The 18,420-nt window shown below is 41.7% G+C and overlaps 1 protein-coding gene and 1 long non-coding RNA gene across 3 annotated transcripts; both read right to left on the reverse strand.

Annotated features, from left to right (window-relative positions):
• Positions 1 to 1,004: 1,004 nt before the first annotated feature.
• Positions 1,005 to 5,541, reverse strand: LOC136373781 (uncharacterized). 2 transcript variants are annotated; one of them, XR_010745734.1, is made up of 3 exons: positions 4,616 to 5,541; positions 4,312 to 4,520; positions 1,005 to 1,659 (listed from the first exon to the last, which is right to left on the reverse strand). It is a non-coding gene; the product is annotated as an uncharacterized lncRNA (long non-coding RNA). The 2 variants fall into 2 exon arrangements; XR_010745733.1 differs by having other exon boundaries at positions 4,312 to 5,541.
• Positions 5,542 to 7,857: 2,316 nt separating this feature from the next.
• On the reverse strand, positions 7,858 to 16,986 carry PHAX (phosphorylated adaptor for RNA export). The gene is made up of 5 exons (XM_066339117.1): positions 16,838 to 16,986; positions 14,147 to 14,766; positions 12,724 to 12,844; positions 10,848 to 10,931; positions 7,858 to 9,795 (listed from the first exon to the last, which is right to left on the reverse strand). The coding sequence occupies exons 1-5, from the start codon at positions 16,931 to 16,933 to the stop codon at positions 9,526 to 9,528; spliced, it is 1,191 nt and encodes a 396-aa protein (XP_066195214.1). The 5' UTR covers positions 16,934 to 16,986; the 3' UTR covers positions 7,858 to 9,525.
• Between the last annotated feature and the right edge of the window lie 1,434 nt (positions 16,987 to 18,420).

Genomic DNA, 18,420 nt, shown 5'->3' on the forward strand with positions numbered 1-18,420 from the left:
GGTCCTCGAGCAGAGACAACTCCACGGATGGGTTTGCCCGTACTCGAGTCAGAGTTGATCCATACTGTCTTTCCCAACAAACCTCTAACATGGGCCACTGGGACTTTATCTCCATCTACTACATTAAGGTGCTGGGAATGAGCAGGACCCACTCGGTTGGTGGAACCTCAAGTGTTAACTAACCAGGTGGCTTTTGCTAAATGCTGCTCCCAGTTTTTTAAGGACCCTCTACCCAATGCCTTCAGGGTGGTTTTTAAAAGCCCATTGTACCTCTCCACTTTACCCGCGGCTGGTGCATGGTAGGGGATATGATATACCCATTCAATGCCATGTTCCCTAGCCCAGGTTTTAATAAGATTATTTTTGAAATTAGTCCCATTGTCTGACTCAATTCTCTCGGGAGTGCCGTGCCTCCAAAGGACCTGCTTTTCAAGGCCCAGGATGGTGTTGCGGGCTGTAGCATGAGACACAGGATGGGTTTCCAACCATCCTGTGGTGGCTTCTACCATGGTCAGCACATGACGCTTGCCTTGGCGGGTTTGAGGCAGTGTGATGTAATCAGTCTGCCAGGCCTCTCCGTACTTGTTCTTAGACCACCGCCCTCCAGCAGGCCCCGCCCTGCCAGAGGGGCAGCTGCCAGACACAACAATGTATCCAAGATATGGGATATATGGGATAGGAGGCAGGTCAACCCAGAACATCTGCATGATAAACTTTATGCTTCACTCTGAATCAACTGCCAAGTCCAAGTAGAAAAAACTGTCCTATTCATGGATACCTGAAAAATCTAATTAATATTTACTGTTATTAATCAGTCATTTTATTTGCTATAAACCTTTTCACTTTCAAGTAATGTTTGCTTAAAAGTCATTATTCCTTCCTCCTCCCCTGGTAATTCTTGCATAATAACCTGACTGAGCTTTAAAGGTGAAAATTACAGCTCTACAGACAAAAACATAAAACTGTCTTCTTCAAAGAAATGGCTCGGGAACACAAAGCAGTGCTAATGTATTATCTTTTTTATTACCACTATTCTTAAAAGTCAATACTGTTGGTCTCTGATAAGCACATTCAAGCAGCATGAACAACCCCACAGCCAGCTCCTTTTGAGAAAAAGCTGTTTTCATGCCTGTCCTTCTCTAGGGAATGCTTGGGTAGGAGCGACACTTAGAGCAAGGCAGAGATGACACACTCAGTCAGCATTTTTTAAAATTAGTTTTGGATATAACTAAATAAGTATATAAAAATTATCTTGATTTTCCTGCACATGCTGAGGCAGGGTTATCATGGGCTCCTCCATCTGGATTTCAGTGAGCCCCCAGCATCATTTTACATCATGGCGCTTGCTGAATTTGCCTCCAGGTCCTGCTGATAACACCTCCTTAACTTTTCAGACATCAAACTGCTATTTCCTCCATTTACTCTTCTTCTGGGGGAGCCTGTCCTCCCAGCACACACTAGATCCAGATTTCCTCCTGGCTGCCTCACATTCCTGATTCACAGACATTTTCCAGCACCTGCAGAGGATTTCCTTCAGGGATGAGGCTGTTTCATTTTCTGCCGTTCCCACATCTTCAGCTCCATGAATCTAACTCTTCTCTATTTATCTTTCAGTTTAAGAAAAATCAGCCAATTTCTCTCAGGTCTCCTGAATGATCTCTGAAAAATTTTAAATACTCTTAGCCCATAGACCCTTACTGTTTTTCCTTTTTTCCAGTTATGGGGAGGGAGCTCATTCCCAGGTGAGGCTGAGTTCCACCTCCCAGGATGTATAATTCTCTTTCTCCAAAATACAAAAAACACGGTAGAAACCATTGCTCTGATAGCTGTGAAACATTTAGGATAGTCTAGGGGTCTACATGCTTCTGGGGAAATCTGATCACCCTTAAGAAACAACTGGGCCAAATGCTCTGCTGTGATTGTGTGAGGAAGAGGAATTATGGACAATCACAATGCTAAATAGGAATATTTTGGAGGGAGTTGTGGGCATGCAGAAATTGCCATGCAAGGAGTAGGGAAATTACAGATGACATTTTCTCACATGTTGCTCTTAAAGCCTTCTTCTCCTCCTGAAATTACTCCTCAAGTGTAATTTCACTCAAGTGAAATTACTCCTCCCACCAAGATTCTGTCCTAGGATGATGTAATGATGTTTGTGCCCCCAATCATCTGTTTGGTTTGTGCTGGATATTGCGCTTTGTAGCTTTGATATTGGGTCTGAGAGCAAAGGGGGGGGAGAAGCGTGGAGTTTGTTTTCAGAAACCCTCCTCTGCTGGCTGGCCTTGAGAGTTGGAGTCAGCAACACATGGTGTGGGATAGAGAGGTTTTTTTCTTTTTTTCTCCCTTTTTTTAGTTAGTGTGCAGCTAGCTGAGGAGGAGAAGCTTAGTTTTTCTTTTCCTCCTGTTTTTTTTTTCTTTTCTTTTTTGTCTTTTTCTACTTTCTTTTTTTCCTCCCCTTTTCTTCACCTTCCCTTGGAACTGTTAAAATCTCTCTGGACTGAGGACCTGGGGGAGGACTTTGGGGATTTGCACCTGGAACCCACCGAGGTCGACCCTGTGCAGCAACTTTTCCCAGCGCCAGAGGGACTGAGACAGAGCAGCCACCTACAGGAGGGACTTCTTTTCCAAATCTGTCATCTCTCCAGAGCGGCATGGAGTTCTTGTCATCAGGTATTGTTCAATTTATCGTACTGGGGAGTGCTTTGCCTGTTTAATAAACAGGGCTCTTTCCACTTCTCTCTGAGGAGGCTTTCTTTCTGAACCGGTTGGGAGAGGGGAGGGAGGGCCCCTTAGGAGGTTTCCTCCCAAATTTGCCCTAAACCACTACAGATTCCATCACTGGATTACATTTAAATGGAAATGTTTTTTCTCTCTTTTCTACCTAGTGAAAATCCAAGACGTTTAAGAAAATGACACCTGTAGTGCACCTTTTGTTTCCATCAGTACAACCAACTCTGGACTGCAGTCTGCAGGTAATTTTTATGCTTCTAAAGAGGCTGATTAAATCCTAACGTGTGGTCTCAATTTAGAGGCTAAATGTTGAGGTGTTAACATCTACCTACTTCACCTTTAAGTGTCACAGCACTTGTATGTACTTTCAGTCCTTTTTAGGAATTTCTGAACTGCAGTGAAAGTCTGCTGGTTTGAAAATTCCAAGTAATTACATCTTCAGAGAAGAAAATTACAGTTTTCCCACTTAAACTCATTTCCTCATAGAAATAAAATAATATTATTTTACTACTTTATTACTCAAATCAAGTAATTTCACAGAGGTGGTTTAGCATCATTATCAGTTCCTGTTCACTGCTGGAAGGCTTAAGTTTCCCTACAAAAACTGGCAGCTCTTAAAAACTCCCAAAAGGCCAAAGAAACATTGTGGGGTTTTCTTTGCGTAGTGCTGGGCACAGTTTAAGCAGCAAATTAAGGTATTGGAATGCATCCAGAGTCCCATGTCCCATGAAGAGGAGCTGATGAGTTTGGGTTTGTTCTGTTTGGAGGGATGACCTCACAGTTCTCTGCAGCTTCCTGAGGAGAGGATGTAGAGAGGGAGCTACTGAATGCCTGGAATCCAGTGACAGGATGGCTGAGAATGGCTCAAAGCTGTTTCAGAGGAGGTTTAGGAACAGGGCTCCCACAGAGGTGATAGATACCACATGCCTTAAAAGGGTTATTTGCACAACGGCCTTAATAAAAGGTTTTACCTTTGGTTAAAGCTCTAGAATGGTCAGGCAGTTAAACTAGATGATTTTCATAGGTTGTGTTCTGTTCTGTTCTATTATTTTAAATCCGCACTTTTTTAAGCACTTGCGGAAGGAACTTACTGATTTCACTCTTAGCGATCTCTTGGGCATAGATTATGGTTTTGCATAGATAGCAGCAGAATGATATATTAATTACATGAACAACCACTTCATACCTGCTTTAATCTCATCTGTTGATCTCCTCATATAACTGTTGAGATGACTCTTACCTTATGGCTTGTCTCACACGCACACACCACTCCATTCTCTACAGGGCTGCTGTGCAGGGAAAATTGCTGCAGGCTTATGTCTCACTCAGTCTTTTCATTTGTGAAGAGAGTTAAAAAAACTGTAGCAGAGAGGAAGTGTGGGAGAGAGGAAACAAAGTGGTGTCCTGAGGGAGCAGGGCCCTTGGCATGGAGCTTATCCCATAAATGCTTTTGCACCTATCTACAGGAAACTCCAGGAGAAGGTCATTGCCAGAGCTGGCTGCTGAGCAGTGTTCTTGCAAGCCTAGGCAGAACCCAGAAAAACATATTCAAGTTAAGGAATCCTTAAGACCCTTCTTTACCTGCTTGCTTGGCACCCTGGTATTTTCACTCTATCATTCTTCAAACTGCAGATTATGGCACTTTCCAGCTGTGGTGCTCAGGAATTCATCTGCTCTGCACTCTTTTGGATAAACTGAGGCATCCAAGTCAGCAAAAAGCTCCAGTCTTTTGAGGGGTACTGAGGATCTGGCAGAGAAACTCATCTTCAGTGCCTTCCACTGGGGAATATCTGAGTAAAGTAAGAAATTAGGCAGTTTGCAGAAAACAGCTCAGAGGAATAACATGAAAAATAAAAAACAAATAAAACCAGACAGAAGGTATTACCTGTTCTTAAAGCATGGAAATAGACTCAGTATTAGTAGCAACTTCTGTAGCAAAGAAGGTTGTGTCAACCATAGAACTTTATCCACCATGACAGAAGTCCTTCATGGAGCAGCAACAAGGTGCAAGATATATTTCATATATTTTTCTAAGCAAATATAAGTGCAATTTGTCTTTTAGATTTTAGAGACTACTTAGGGCAAAACAAGATTAGGCTGCTACATAACTCCTGTACATATACACAGACATTCTGATTTTCACCAAAACCCTGAGTCCTAAACATTTTAGGTTGTCATATTCTTCACCAAGGAGAAAGTGTGTCAACATAATGGCAAATCGATGAGGTTTTAAAATAATTTTTCTTTATAAAGAAAGTAGTCCATACAAGAGTTTGGTGTAGTTCTGTATGCCATTTAAACATTACATACTATTCTCTTCCAGTTTGTTTTCTAAGAGGAAAAAGCAGCTCATGAGTTTCCCAAACGGAAAAGCTGTCAGAGTTGCCCAACATCTGGAAATGGGAATGTGTGAGGATATGAACAACTCACACAATTCAATAAAATTTCTCAAAGCATTTAGGATTTTTTTGAGGCTTTTCTTTCAGCTCCATGGCAAGGTCTCTCCTGGTGGTCGAAGACAGAGTGGTCTTCCAGGATCTATTTCCCCCAGTTCCGCATGTCGAATAAAAATATTTTAGTGGCTGAAAAGGCGTCAGTACAAAACTCATCAGTAGTAACTAAACATCAAATGTAAAATAATTACTGTAAATAGCTGTACTATTCATTGGGGGAAAAAACCAAAACCCAAACACCATTAATCATTGATAAAACAAATGAAAAATTCAGACGGCAAACTAAAAAAGTACAACTTCTGCAGAAAAATGAGAATACCTTTCAAAGAGATTATGTCTTAAATAGAATGCTGGTATATTGAATCACTAGTAAGTTTTCAATTAATAAAACATTCTATTTGGGGAAAAGTTTTCAAGATAGTAAAGATTTTTTTCTGTATTTAATGATTTAAAAATTTTGGTTTGGTTTTTTTGTTTCTTTAAATAACTAAATAAATCTTTCTGGTCAAGCAAAAAAGAACCCAAACAACCTCAAAGGTGTCTAGAATAGCTAAATTGTGTGCAGAGTCTCCCTTCAGATATACATTCCTCATATTTGTCAGTATTTAGGTCTATATGTTTGTGATTCTAGAAATGCACTTGGCTAGGCAACATTAAATGTGCCACAGTTGAGTGTTCCTCCCACAGCTCTGAAAAAGTGGCATCTATCAGCACTGAGGATGGGGAGACAATAAACTTTCAAATATGTAATTTTTAAATAAAGCTTTATTCTGCAAGAACTTCTTAGGTCTAGCAGGTCATGAATAAGATGATATGCATGAGGTCCAAAATCACCAAGAGGCCACAGCTGCTGTGAAGGTTCCCTGCCAGCTGAATCCAAGAGGTGGTACCAGGAAATTGCCGTCATTGTCTCTGCCATATTCCTGAATCCCTTACGCAAACTGTGATGTCAAAACTCCAAGACTGGATGGATACTCTCAGATCCACTGAAGCCCCAGAGTGGTTCAGAAAAAGGCTTGGATCTCTGAGGAGTTCCTGACCAGTAAGAATTAGGAACAGGAGTGAGGCATCAAAGAAGCCAGTATTCACTGGGACAGGAATTCTCCTCTGTACAGTGAAATTTTTTTTTTTTTTTTTTTTAATACTGCCTCTGACAGAGTTGTAGGATGGTCTAAGTTAAGGGGATAAATAGTGAGTGTTGTCATACTGAAGTTTTATGACTGATAAAAACTCATAATTAAAAAAAACCCTCAATAATTGTCTTATTACTCAGTCTATCCCTTCACTTTTACTCTGAAAAAATACAAGGAATTCATCTTCTCTGCAACAGAAAATGTCGTAATTAATATAATCATCTTGCTTTTCCCATCACCTTTATACCTTGAACTGCATCATTCCACACTTGCTTGAGGAATTTTGGCAAACAGCAGTTAGTAAGCCCAGAGGGCACAAGAACACCTTAATGAGATCATCTACTTGGAATGGGGAAGGAGAATCTGTAAAATTGCAATTATACTTCAAATGATGTTTTCAAGATCCACAGTAAAACTGAACTGTTAATAAAGTATTTTTTCCAGGAGTACCAAAAATCACTGTTTTCCAGTTAGAATTTTGGATGCAAGGTAGCAAAATTAGCTTTGTGTTTTTTCAGACCAAAGCGCATTTCCCTCATTTTTTCAGCATCTTCTTCAGGTGTAACAGAGACCACTCATTATGCTGCTACAGTTTATGGGATAGAGGGTGATGCTTGTACCAGCAATACTAAGTCTTTATTTGCAGCAAAGATAATGCCCTCAACCCCACCTGCTCATCAGAGGAACCTGAAGAGCTCAAACGCCAACCTTTGTTGTTTGCATTTTTGCCTGCAGAACAACTGCTACCAAAATCTAGACAGATAGATCTGCTCCCAGACAAAAGACAGGCAGGGTTGCTCCCTATGCAAGGATCAGCCCAGGACAGACTGAAGGTGAGCAAGCAGGAGCTGAGAGAGAAAACCTGTCTCAGCTGCAGCACCACACAAAAGCTAGTGCTGTTTAATTCAATCTGTTCCACACCTAAGAAAATTTCTGCTGAACCAGGAGCAAAGACCTGACCTCAGCATTTCAAACTGGCCTGCTTTTGGAAGGACTCCATTCAAAGTCAGGGAAAACAGAAAATAAAACCACACAAGAAGAAAAGGTCTCTTAGACACGGGGAAGAAACTCAGCCATGGAATTTCTGGGACCATCTAGTCCAGCTCCTGGCCCTACACAGCCCCAACAATTCCACCCTGTGCCTGATCAGAGCAAAGTCCAAACAATTCCTGAACTCTGTTGGGTTTGGTGTTGTTACCACTACCCTGGGGAACCTGTTCCAGTGCCCAACCACCCTCTGGGGGAAGAACCTTTTCCTGATATCCAAACTAAACCCGAAAACCCTGACCCAGCTTCAGGCCATTCCCTGGAATCCTGTCATTGGTGACCAGAGTGAAGAGATCAGTGCCTGCCCCTCCTTTTCCCCTCCTGAAGATTTTAAAGACCCAAATGAGTCTCCCCTCAGTCTCCTTTTCTCCAGCTGAACAAACCAAGTGCCCTCAGCCCCTCGCTCCCCCCTCCAGACCCCTCCCCAACCTCACTGCCCTCTCCAATAGCTTAATGCTGGTATCACCCTTTTGTTAAAGACAATACACACCATATCAGTACCCCTTGCCTGGGAAATCAATGTTAGAAATATTAACATTAAAAAAATACACAGTGCAAATTACCTAACAGTTTAAAAATTGCTTAAACCAATGTTACAATTTGCTGATTCTATCCAGAAAACAGTTAAGATATATCTCCAAGCAGTTCCCAAAACCATGATGAAATAGCACAGTCCCAAAGCAAATAAACAGCACAAAATTCTGTTTCCTTTATGGGAATTACCAGTTTACTCTGACCATCACTGGTTAGGAAAATTAATGAAAAAATAAGTGATTTTGTTATTTCAGCACCAGCAACTACTACCTGCAAAGGCATGCTGCACATCTGATGAGTAACTTTTTAACAATTAGGAGCTCTGAAACACCAACAGAAAAAAAGCAGAAAAGTCAAAACACAGATTTAGTAAGGCAGGTAATGGAATGTGCTGTTATGTGTAAAAAGTGTTTCTCCAGATGCTGCAATCCTTTAATGCCAGCTCTTGGTAGTACCAAACTGTTCAATCTTATAAACTGATTATATTTTTTAGTGACACCCTTACCTTCTGAAACTCAATGTGTCAAAGGTGAACAAAATTTATGCACAGAAGTTGGGATGAATAGTGTCTACTCACAAAAAAAGCCACAACTTACTAGTGACAAAATCCTTTAGACATCATACATATCCATGTTGCTCATGTTCTTCAGCTATATTAAAAACGATATTCAGCATAAAAATTGGTTTTGGCTGAACTAACAAACTACACAACTATTTCCTGCATCAAGTAAATGAAAAAAATATCCCCTGCAAGAGTCAGCACAGAAAAACTCCAGATCTTCTGCAAGCTGCACATTATCTCACTGCACACAGGAGGAGGATAGAAACAAGAACTGCAAGATAAAGGGTTTATATATGCTCATACAGCCTATAGAACCCTTGAAGGGAACAGAGCTGAGTAAAATCTCACTACTCTGAACGCTTTCATTTATATCTGTCTGCAAACAAGAAGATCCATGAAACTTAGGGGTGTGTCTAATCGTGGAAAATGTTTAGACAGGAAGCTGAATGTTTAGATAGGAAGCTCAAGTCACCATTGGAATACAAAGAATAAAACTACTGCAGAAATCTAAAACATACATTGCTCAATACCACTTATTTACAAGGCTGTTATTCAAAGGTCACTGACCCCTAAAATTATTTCCCAAACCAATCTGTTTTTACAGGTCTTAATCCTATAAATACTGCTATGTTTGTCAATATCCCACCTCATAAAGAATATATAATCTTTTATATCAAGACTAAATTTATACTGTTTTTTATGTTAATCTGTAGTAAAGAGCATTGCTCACCTGATGACTCTGTGTGCCTCAGCAAATTAAACTAGAAGTATTTGGTTAAAACATAGCCTTTAAAACTCCTAAAGTTAAAACTCCTAAACCTAACATGTGACTAAAAACACTTCCTAATGTGATGCAGGGCTGTTATCTAGAAAAATCTTAAAAGTTTCTGAGGACTCAGCAAACAAGTAACAGGACACTTAAAAGTCTTTCATGCTGTTAAATTTAGCTAATCCTGCTCTTCAGCATCAAGTATCCCCCATGCTTTAAAAACAAGAAGCCCCAGGATTACAAGAAAGGCTCATTTAACATGTTCTATAGAGACTCGGTTATCAAGAATATTAATAACTAAAAGATCTCCAAATCGTGGGCATTGTCAATTTCAATAGTATCCTCAGGTTCCATCTTCATCTCGTGGTGCCCTTCCTGCAGGTCATCCAGGGAAGCCAGAGCCTCGTTTGTGTCACTGGCAAAAGTCTCACGAGATGCATCGTCATATTCCTGAAGGTTAAGCCCCTTGATGGCCTTTTTCATCTTCTTCCCCAGAACTTGTATCCTCCTCTTCTTCGCAGCTTTTTTGTTTTCATACTCCTTTTGGTTTTCCAGATAGAATATTTCCTTGAAAGAAAACAAGTAAACAACAATAGCAAAAATTTTTTGCATATTCATTTTACTAGTATTTCTTAAAAAAAAAAAGAAGTAATTAAAAAAAAAAAAAAACAAAACCAAAAACCAAATACTGCTCAATATTTAACTAAGTTATGTGTGATTGAGAGCAGAAGTGTGAGAAAAGACTACACTTAAGGAAGAGGGGCAGAATGGAAAATTCCTTTTCTAATACTGTAAAGTGATCAGTCTTGCAACTTCTAGAAAATTTTTCTGGCCACTGTAATCTATGGAAGGATGTTGGGGTTTTATTTTCCTGTTTCTTTTTTTCCTCCAAATAATCAATCATAAAGTTGAAACAAAGTTGACTTTTTTCATAGCTCCCAGTACCAGACTCTAGAAGGGTTTACAGAATGATCTGCAGCCACCTAGACGCAAAATAAAAACTATCCAAAACTCTATTAAAGTAGCATATGACACACCCACACAAAATGGTATTTTCCTCACTAAGTTAACACATCTCAGAGAAATGTTTACAAGCTTCAAAAATGGATTTAGAGAGCACCACAGATAAACCCAGTAAGCAATTCAGATTAGGTTCAGATCATCAGCTGATTTAATGAGAAATTCTGCCTAGTGCCACAGCTGGAGCTATACAGGACAAAAATACTCTACTGAGAGACCTGCATTCAATCCATGCACAATGACACAAACCTCCAAGGGGAGAAACACAATATGGACAACTTTGCTGTAAAGAATACAGGATACTAATTAGGAAAATCTAACATTAACCTCTGCCCAACTCTACAACCTCATCTTTCTCAACAGGTTTTTGCAGCTGGCAACATGCAAAGGTGAGTTCTCTCTGCTTAGAGTTAATGGCAATTCAAGAATTTTTGAGGAGGTCTTTTATTTTTTTGCCTGTCTTTTGAATGTAGAAGTCTCGTTTCAGTGGAAGAAATACACAGTTACATTTGTCAGAAATTAGAGTTTCAGTCCTGACTTTTCTAGTAAGAAGAAAAAACCCAAATGAGAATGTACATTTGAACTCCTGACATTTTTACCTTGATTTGTTCTTCTTTGATGCTTGGTGTGTTCTTCAGCAGGTTTAAATAAACACCCCCAGGTGTTCTTCTCCTGGTGCCATTCTTAATAGAGAGAGAGGGAGAGGAAATTTGGAATAGCAAGCTTAATGCTAAGTGTTGACCAAAAAACTGCCTCTAACACTCAGTGTTGAGACAGAATAAAGCAAATTTAAGTTCTGGTGTGTCAAATACCAAATGAAAATAACCCTGGCTATGGATCATTTGTGACTGAATTAGTCATATGAAAGTCAACAATCAGCCTGCTAACTTTGGATAGGAAAATCATGAAGTTACAAAAAAATTCCTTTGGAATATAATGCTAAATTGTTAAAACTAGACACTAAACCTGATTTTGGTAGTGAAGAAACAAAATACAAATAATATTCTAACTACTCTCACAGCTATCTGCAACAAGTTATGCACTAGGTTAAACACTCAGAGCATTCCTAACACATAAGCCCAGTAAAATGTCTAAAACTAAATTAATAAAATTATGTTAATCTCAGGGTTTTTTAATAATTGTGCTCGGAAATGCTACCACTTGTTTATGTTATCTACAGGAGTTTGCATTTCTGTTGAAGGCAAAGGAAACACTACCTGCACTTTAAAATTCTTTCCCACCAGGTTTGACCCAGTTTTCAGTGCAGCAACAGCAGTGCATGGAATGGGCTCAGCTTTGAAACCTCTGTTACAAGTGTTAATTACCACACTATTATTCAATTAAAATTTGCAGCATAAACCATTACTTTTACTCCAGCAAAAACTGGATTATAGTGGTGCAAAATGTGATACTTTACTGCTAAATAATGTACTATATAATCTAAAAATTCCAAGAACAGGGAAGGTCAGGTTTTAAGTAGGTTCTTGAAACAGCACATGTGAACATCTTTTTTATCACCTGCATTTCACGGTGCCTTTTGTGATCTGCTTTTCAAAGACTGTACTCTGATCTGTTTCCAAAGCAGCCTGTGCCACCAGCAGCTGCCTCCCTTCATCTCCTCTGTTAAACACTTTTTAATTTAACTTTCAAGACAACAGAATGTTTCCAGCACAACTAGCTAGCTGGAATTTTCTGCCTTTTTGTTTTTGAGGGAGGGAGATGTAGTTGGTTTTTTTTGTTTGTTTGTTTGATTTTAATTTAGTTTGGTTTTTTTTAGATTGTGATCCACTTGTTTTTCCCCTCCTCTCTACTTCCAAGTGATGGAACTTAAAAACTGCAATCAAGTGAAAGTATTTTCTAGATTTCACCCACTTTTTCCTCACTCACAGCTTTTCCTATCCACTGTGTTTTTTACGCTAAGGCTCATTATTTAAGAACAAAAACATACTAAAAATTCTAATACAAAATTCTAAAACAAAAACATACTAATCATGGAGTATAGGGTTTTCTACAATGATTTCTAACAGAAATCAGTGCTAAGTTTTGCTCTGCTGATACACAAGCTAGTGGTTCCCTAATAAAGCCAACACTTTTCCTTCTAGAAGTTATTCTGCAAATGGGATACTGGAAATGCTGGCTTTTATTCAAACCTGAGATTCTTTCAGCCTCAAGTCTGTGAGAGAAAGATTCCAAGGAGGGCCACAGTAACAGACACAATGTTACGCCTGCAAATCAGACACTAGATGCACAAGAACCTGGGTAATTTTCAAGTTCAGTCACTTTACTGTTTGCTCAAATCCTGCTGGAAGGTTTTGTGAGTGTTTATTAGGGGAGTCTCATGGCAAGGGAAGGCCATAAAACTCCAGGAGAACACGTCCAGCGTGAGTGACTTGCAACAGCACTGTGTGAATATTGTGCAAGTACTGTGTTGCCCTCCCGATCTCTGGCAAACCCATGGGATGACATTTTCCTTACCACGATGAACAGTCCACCATTCTGCTCTACTTCAGCTGTTTCCATCAGCAGCTCAATTGCTTTTCTCTTCCCAATTATTTTCACTACTCGAGCAATTAAGTCTTTCTTTGGCTCACACAGGCTGAACAGAGAGGGGGGAAAGAAAGGCACGTTTATTGTCAGGATAATTCCTTGAGTATAACCGACTATGGGACTTCCACAATGAATAATAATTAATTTTGTGCTGATGAGTCTATGTGTTAAAATGTGCTTAAATGGTTTATTGAACCAGATTTCAAAATACTGAGCTTCTAAGGGATATTTTTTCCCTAAAGCATGCATTTTTAAAACCTGTTTCAAAGAAAATGCTTTGAGTGGTTACTTTTCTTCTATCGAGGTGTGAAATATCAAACCAAATATGAAACTACAAACACCTGCATAAACCTCTGAAATCAGTGTACAAAAGCTTCTTACACATTTAACAGTTGCAAATAATTTTTTATAGTTAAATTAGCAACTGGAGAAAACAGGAAGTGTGAAAGTTCCCCTGTATCATGTGCCATTTCAGAGAAACCTACATAACAAAGAAGAAATCAGTTTATTGACTGATCTATAATGATCTATTAAAAGGAAACAGAACAACAAAAATTACACTATAACAAGAACCCTATTGATACAGCTCACTGCCACCACTACAATTAGAAAAAAATAGAAAAAAGATGCTTCTGCCCTGTTTCAATGAAGCTCTATATAACGAAAAGTTTATTGCAAGAAATATGCTCAAAGTTTTGATATAAATGAGGAACCACCCAGAACTATTAACAGCATTAGTAACTAATTGCTGTAGCATTGCCAGATTCTGAATACTAAAAACCAACTATGACCAATAAACCCAGACTTGATTTAAATGTCAAGCTAACTGTCAATAAATCTCCTTCTTTTCCCTCTTTAACATAATTTTCTTCCCTTGCATCACTGAAAGTGGAGTATGGCAGTTTGACTCCATCCAAAACAGTGGACTGTCCAAATTATCTACAGTTTCTACAGTTCAAAGGTTTAGAACTTAAAACATATTTTTGTGGTGACCACAGCATGTGTGCATTGGTGTCAAAGTCCAAATGATGACGGGGTTATTTCCCCAAAAAAGGCAATACTAAATCTGTATAATGAGAAACAGTATCTTTCCTTGCCCTATTATCAAATAACAAACTATCCTGGCGGCTCTCTAAATAAAAATATAAAAATTCAAAGAAACAGGCAGTGTTATTTGGACGTTTCTACAAGATCACCAGCCATAGTAATGCATTTTTACCCCAGGATTTCGGAAATGCTTTCTGTGATGTGGTGTGACACCTTATTTAGCAGCAGGGGAGCTTTCCCTCCCTGTTCCTTCCATCAATCACCAGTACTTACTGAAGTGAATATGCACCATTATTACACTCACCGATAAGCAATTTCATCTGCCACTTTCTCCTCTGAATCTTCCTCTGTTATTTCATATCTTCCCTTGTATTTCATCTCTTGCCTTTCCCCCAGTCTGTCTCTCACAGGCCGCTTCCGTTTGAGGAAGCCCTGCCCATTTTCCTCCTCTGATGCCAACATCTTCTTGTCATCGTGCATGTATTCATCCAGCTCCTTATCCAAAGTTTCTGCCTCCTTTTGCTGGGCTTCCTTCATCAGCTTTTTAGCCAGCAGGTAGTTGTAAGCCTCAGACTGTCTGCTCCTGTCAATTGAACCGTCCATGCCCAGAATCCCAAGCTCAGTTGCCACCGCATCCTGGTTCTGCTCCTGGAGCACCGCGCCCCAGATGTTGTTGACCTTTTTGCCACGCAGAGCAGTCTGTTTTTGGTGGCTCTGGCACAGCTGGAAGGGCTCGGGTTTGACAGGGGAGAAGTTGAAGCACTTCTGCCTCTTTCGCTTCCATAGGCAGTTGTCATCATCAGAGTCAGAGCCGCTCTCCTCGCTGGAGTCTACGCTCTTGGTGGTCCTGTAAGGAACGCTGGGAGCACAGGTTGAGAGGCTGCTCTGGAAGGGCCTGCAGGAATCACTGCCAGCATGCGGCTTCTGAAATAAAAAAGTGAATCAAAACGAATTATTCATGAAAATCAGGAGAGCTATCAAACTGTCAATTAGATAAAATATATAATTCTGGCCCTCATGGCCATGCAGTCCTCCATGAGCATCTCTTGGGACACAGTACAAAAGTATCCTTTGTAACTCCTCTATTTTGAGTGCATGAATATGAAATAGAGCATGGCTGACACAGAAACATGTCAGGAGTTGCCTTTCTCCTTAAGGAAAACTTTGCTGAGCAAAAGTTATTACAGGACTGGAGAAGTGGTGAATATAAGCAAACTGGACAAAGACACAAGATGCACAGCACCTCTAAGTACAGTAAAATACCAGAACACAGCAACCTCCCAGAGATTTGTCTAACAGCAGAGAAGTTAATAATATCTCTGGAGGTACAAGCGAGAAGAACAAATGACCAAAAATAAGCCCCAAAACCAACACCACAAAACTTGGACAGTGCTCAGACTAAGATGTTCTGTGATCCCAGCTCAGTCAGGACATGACCAACTTGGTGACAGAAGAACCTTTACAAAAAGCACCCATTTTCCCTCCTTTAAACCAACAAGACACTATGTATTAACTTATTAATTAAAATACCCCCCCCCTCCCAAAAATCATTCCACTGATACACAAATACTCGAGAAATGCTTTTACTCCTAATTCCAGTTAGGAATTTACTCCTAATTCCCAGACTGATTTCTTATAATAAAGTTATATGCTGTCCCATGATCTTTCAAAGTAAGATTTCTTCCTTCACTTTCAGGTGAAATGAAAATTCTTTCTTTAGCCTTTCTGCTTTTTATAGCAAGGGCACCGTTTCTTCTTTCTCCAAACAGCAAACACAAAAGAGAAGTATTCAACTTACCACATTACAAAACACAAACTTTCAACTTCAAGTGTAAGTCAAAAAACTCAAAACCAGCATAAATAAAAGAAGACTGAGCATTTTTGTAAAAAACTTACTTTGCACTTCATTTCTCAGAACTATATCAGAAAGATCAAAATAACTGGAGAAAATAAAATTTGTTACACATACAGTGTCACACATTGATCTTGGTTCGAAACCTTTTCCTGTCTGCACACCACTGCAAATACCTCATACCCTCAGTACAAATCCCTCACAGAATAAATATCCTCCGAGAATCACAGAATGGTTTGTATTGGGAAAGACCTTAAAGCTCATCCAGTCTCAATCTTTACCTCGGGCAGGGACACCGTCCACTACACCAGGCTGCTCCAAGCCCCAGTGTCCAACCTGGCCTTCCAGGGATCCAGGGGCAGCTTCTCTAGGCACCCTATGCCAGGCCCTCCCCACCCTCCCAGGGACCAATTCCTTCCCAATATCCCATCTATCCCTGCCCTCTGGCACTGGGAAGCCATTGCCTGTGTCCTGTCCCTCCAGCCCTTGTCAATTGTCTCTCTCCATCTTTCCTGCAGCTCCTTCAGGCCCTGCAAGGCCACACTGAGGTCACCCAAAGCTTCCCTTGTCCAGGCTGAACAATGCCAGCTGTGCCAGCCTTTCCTCCCAGCAGAGCTGCTCCATCGCTCTATCCTGGTGTCTCCTCTGGCCTAGCTCCAGCAGCTCCAGCTCTTTCCTGTGCTGGGCCCAGGGCTGGCTGCGGGGGCCACATAACGCGACACAGGGAGACACGGGGACGGCGCTGGCATCTCTATCCAGACACGGAGGGCCGCGGGCGAGCCGCGGGGTCCCGGAGCCGGCAGCGCCCGGGGCTCTCTGGCGTGCTGACCAGCGGCCCGCCCGCAGCGCCGCCACTGTCCCCATTGTTCCCGCGCACGCCGTGCGGCAGCGGCTCCCGGGGGAGGCCCCAGCAGCACCAGCGCAGGGAGAGCCACCCCGGCAGGGACAAGCCAGCAGCCCCGGGACAGGCCACCAAGCGCCGCGAGAAGACACCAAGCTCCGGGAGAAGCCACCAGCCCCGGGAGAAACAACCGGCCCGAGAGCTAGTGCCCCACGCCGGGTAAAGCTCCTGAGGCGCGGCCTCCGCCGCCTCCCCGTCCCGGCGCTCCCCCGCCCGCCGCTCCGGCCGCTGCCCACCATCACCTGTCCCGGAGAGCCGGCGCCGGGCATGTCTGAGTCGGAGCCGGACAGCTCGCCATCCTCCACGTCGTCCTCCATGCCCCGCGGATCCTGCGCCATAGTCCGGCGGAAGGGCGGAGCGCGGTAGCGGGGCGGGATAGCGCGTCCATCCGGGGCGGGGATGCTGCGGGGCTGGCCTGGCCGCCGCTCCTCCTTCCCGGAGCGTTCCTCGTGGAAGTCGCTCGTGGGAGAAAGAAGCAGGGCGTTCTCGACTTTACGGCATGCCCCAGGCGGCTGGTTGGACCCTGGGGTGCTCGGCGCAAGTGTTGCGGGGTGTGGGATGCGGAGAGCTTGCCTTGAGCAGAGTGTTCTTTGGGGTGAAATACCAGTGTGCTTTCAAGCCTGATAAGCGAGAAAGGAAGTTAATTTTCGTCAGTGGCACAGGCAGCAGATCCCGTAGTCAAGGACATCCTGGAACTAACAAGCTTTAAGGCTGTAGTAAAGAAAGGTGTGGAGAAGACAAGGCTATGGAGGAATTCATTAATGCGTATAAATGTCTCCGAGGCAATTCCTGAGGGTGTGGTTCCAGACTGCTCAGTGGTGCCCAGTGACAGAACGAGGAGCAGTGGTCATAAACTAAAACACAAGTCTCGCACCAGCAGGAGGAGGAACTTGCCATGGAGGGACAGAGCACTGGCACAGCTTCCAGGAAGGTTGTGGAGTATGCCCCTCTGGAAGCGCTCCAAACCCACCTGGATGTATTCCTGTGTCACCTGGTGACCTAGTCTGGGCAGGGGGTTGGACTGGATAGGATCCAGAGATCCCTTCCAGCCTCAACCATTCTGTGGTTTTGTATTAGTAGAATAAAGAACATATAGCATCCCCAATTCAAGGACATTGGAGAACTATCAAGCTTTAAGCTGATGGTATTATTGTATGGTAATATCAGTGCTTCAGGTATAATTAGTGATTAGGAAAAACGCCCAAATCCAAGCAGATGTCTCATATTTCTTCAGCATATACCAACTGCTGGATAGGTATATTTTAACAAAAATAAAACAGCACAGTTGATAAATCACTCCTACTGGAAACATCTTGACTCCAGGAAAAAACTTAGCTGTGGTTTCTGAGAAGAGATACATCACAGCTTAGCGTTTATGGTCTTGGTAATGTGGCACTGAACACCCAATTAATTTAAAAGGTGCAGTTTTTCACTCCCACCATTAACAGGCTCATGCATGGACACTGTTTCCTCTTTATGCATTTTAGACCGTCTTACCTGAGGACTGTAAACCACCAGTGCCATTCATGTCACAGTGCGTCATTTGAAATCCCTATTGTGGTCTAATTGGATTTTCAGTGCTTGGACACTTAACTGCAATTAAGATCCCTGGAAGCTAGTTCTTATTATAAATTAGCCATCATCATTATCAGTTATCCAGTCAGGTCTTAGAAAACCCTACTTGACATTTTTCTGCACCTTTGGATAGCTACTTTCCTTAAAAATTTCACTCCTGGGCTTAAATTTCCTGTTGTTGTCACTTAGAAGAAGAAAAGGCACAAAGATGAAGAAAGGACAAGAATAGTAAAAGCTCCTTCCCTGTTTG

The sequence above is a fragment of the Sylvia atricapilla genome, chromosome Z, assembly GCF_009819655.1.
Source record: "Sylvia atricapilla isolate bSylAtr1 chromosome Z, bSylAtr1.pri, whole genome shotgun sequence".
Classification (NCBI taxonomy): Eukaryota; Metazoa; Chordata; class Aves; order Passeriformes; family Sylviidae; genus Sylvia; species Sylvia atricapilla.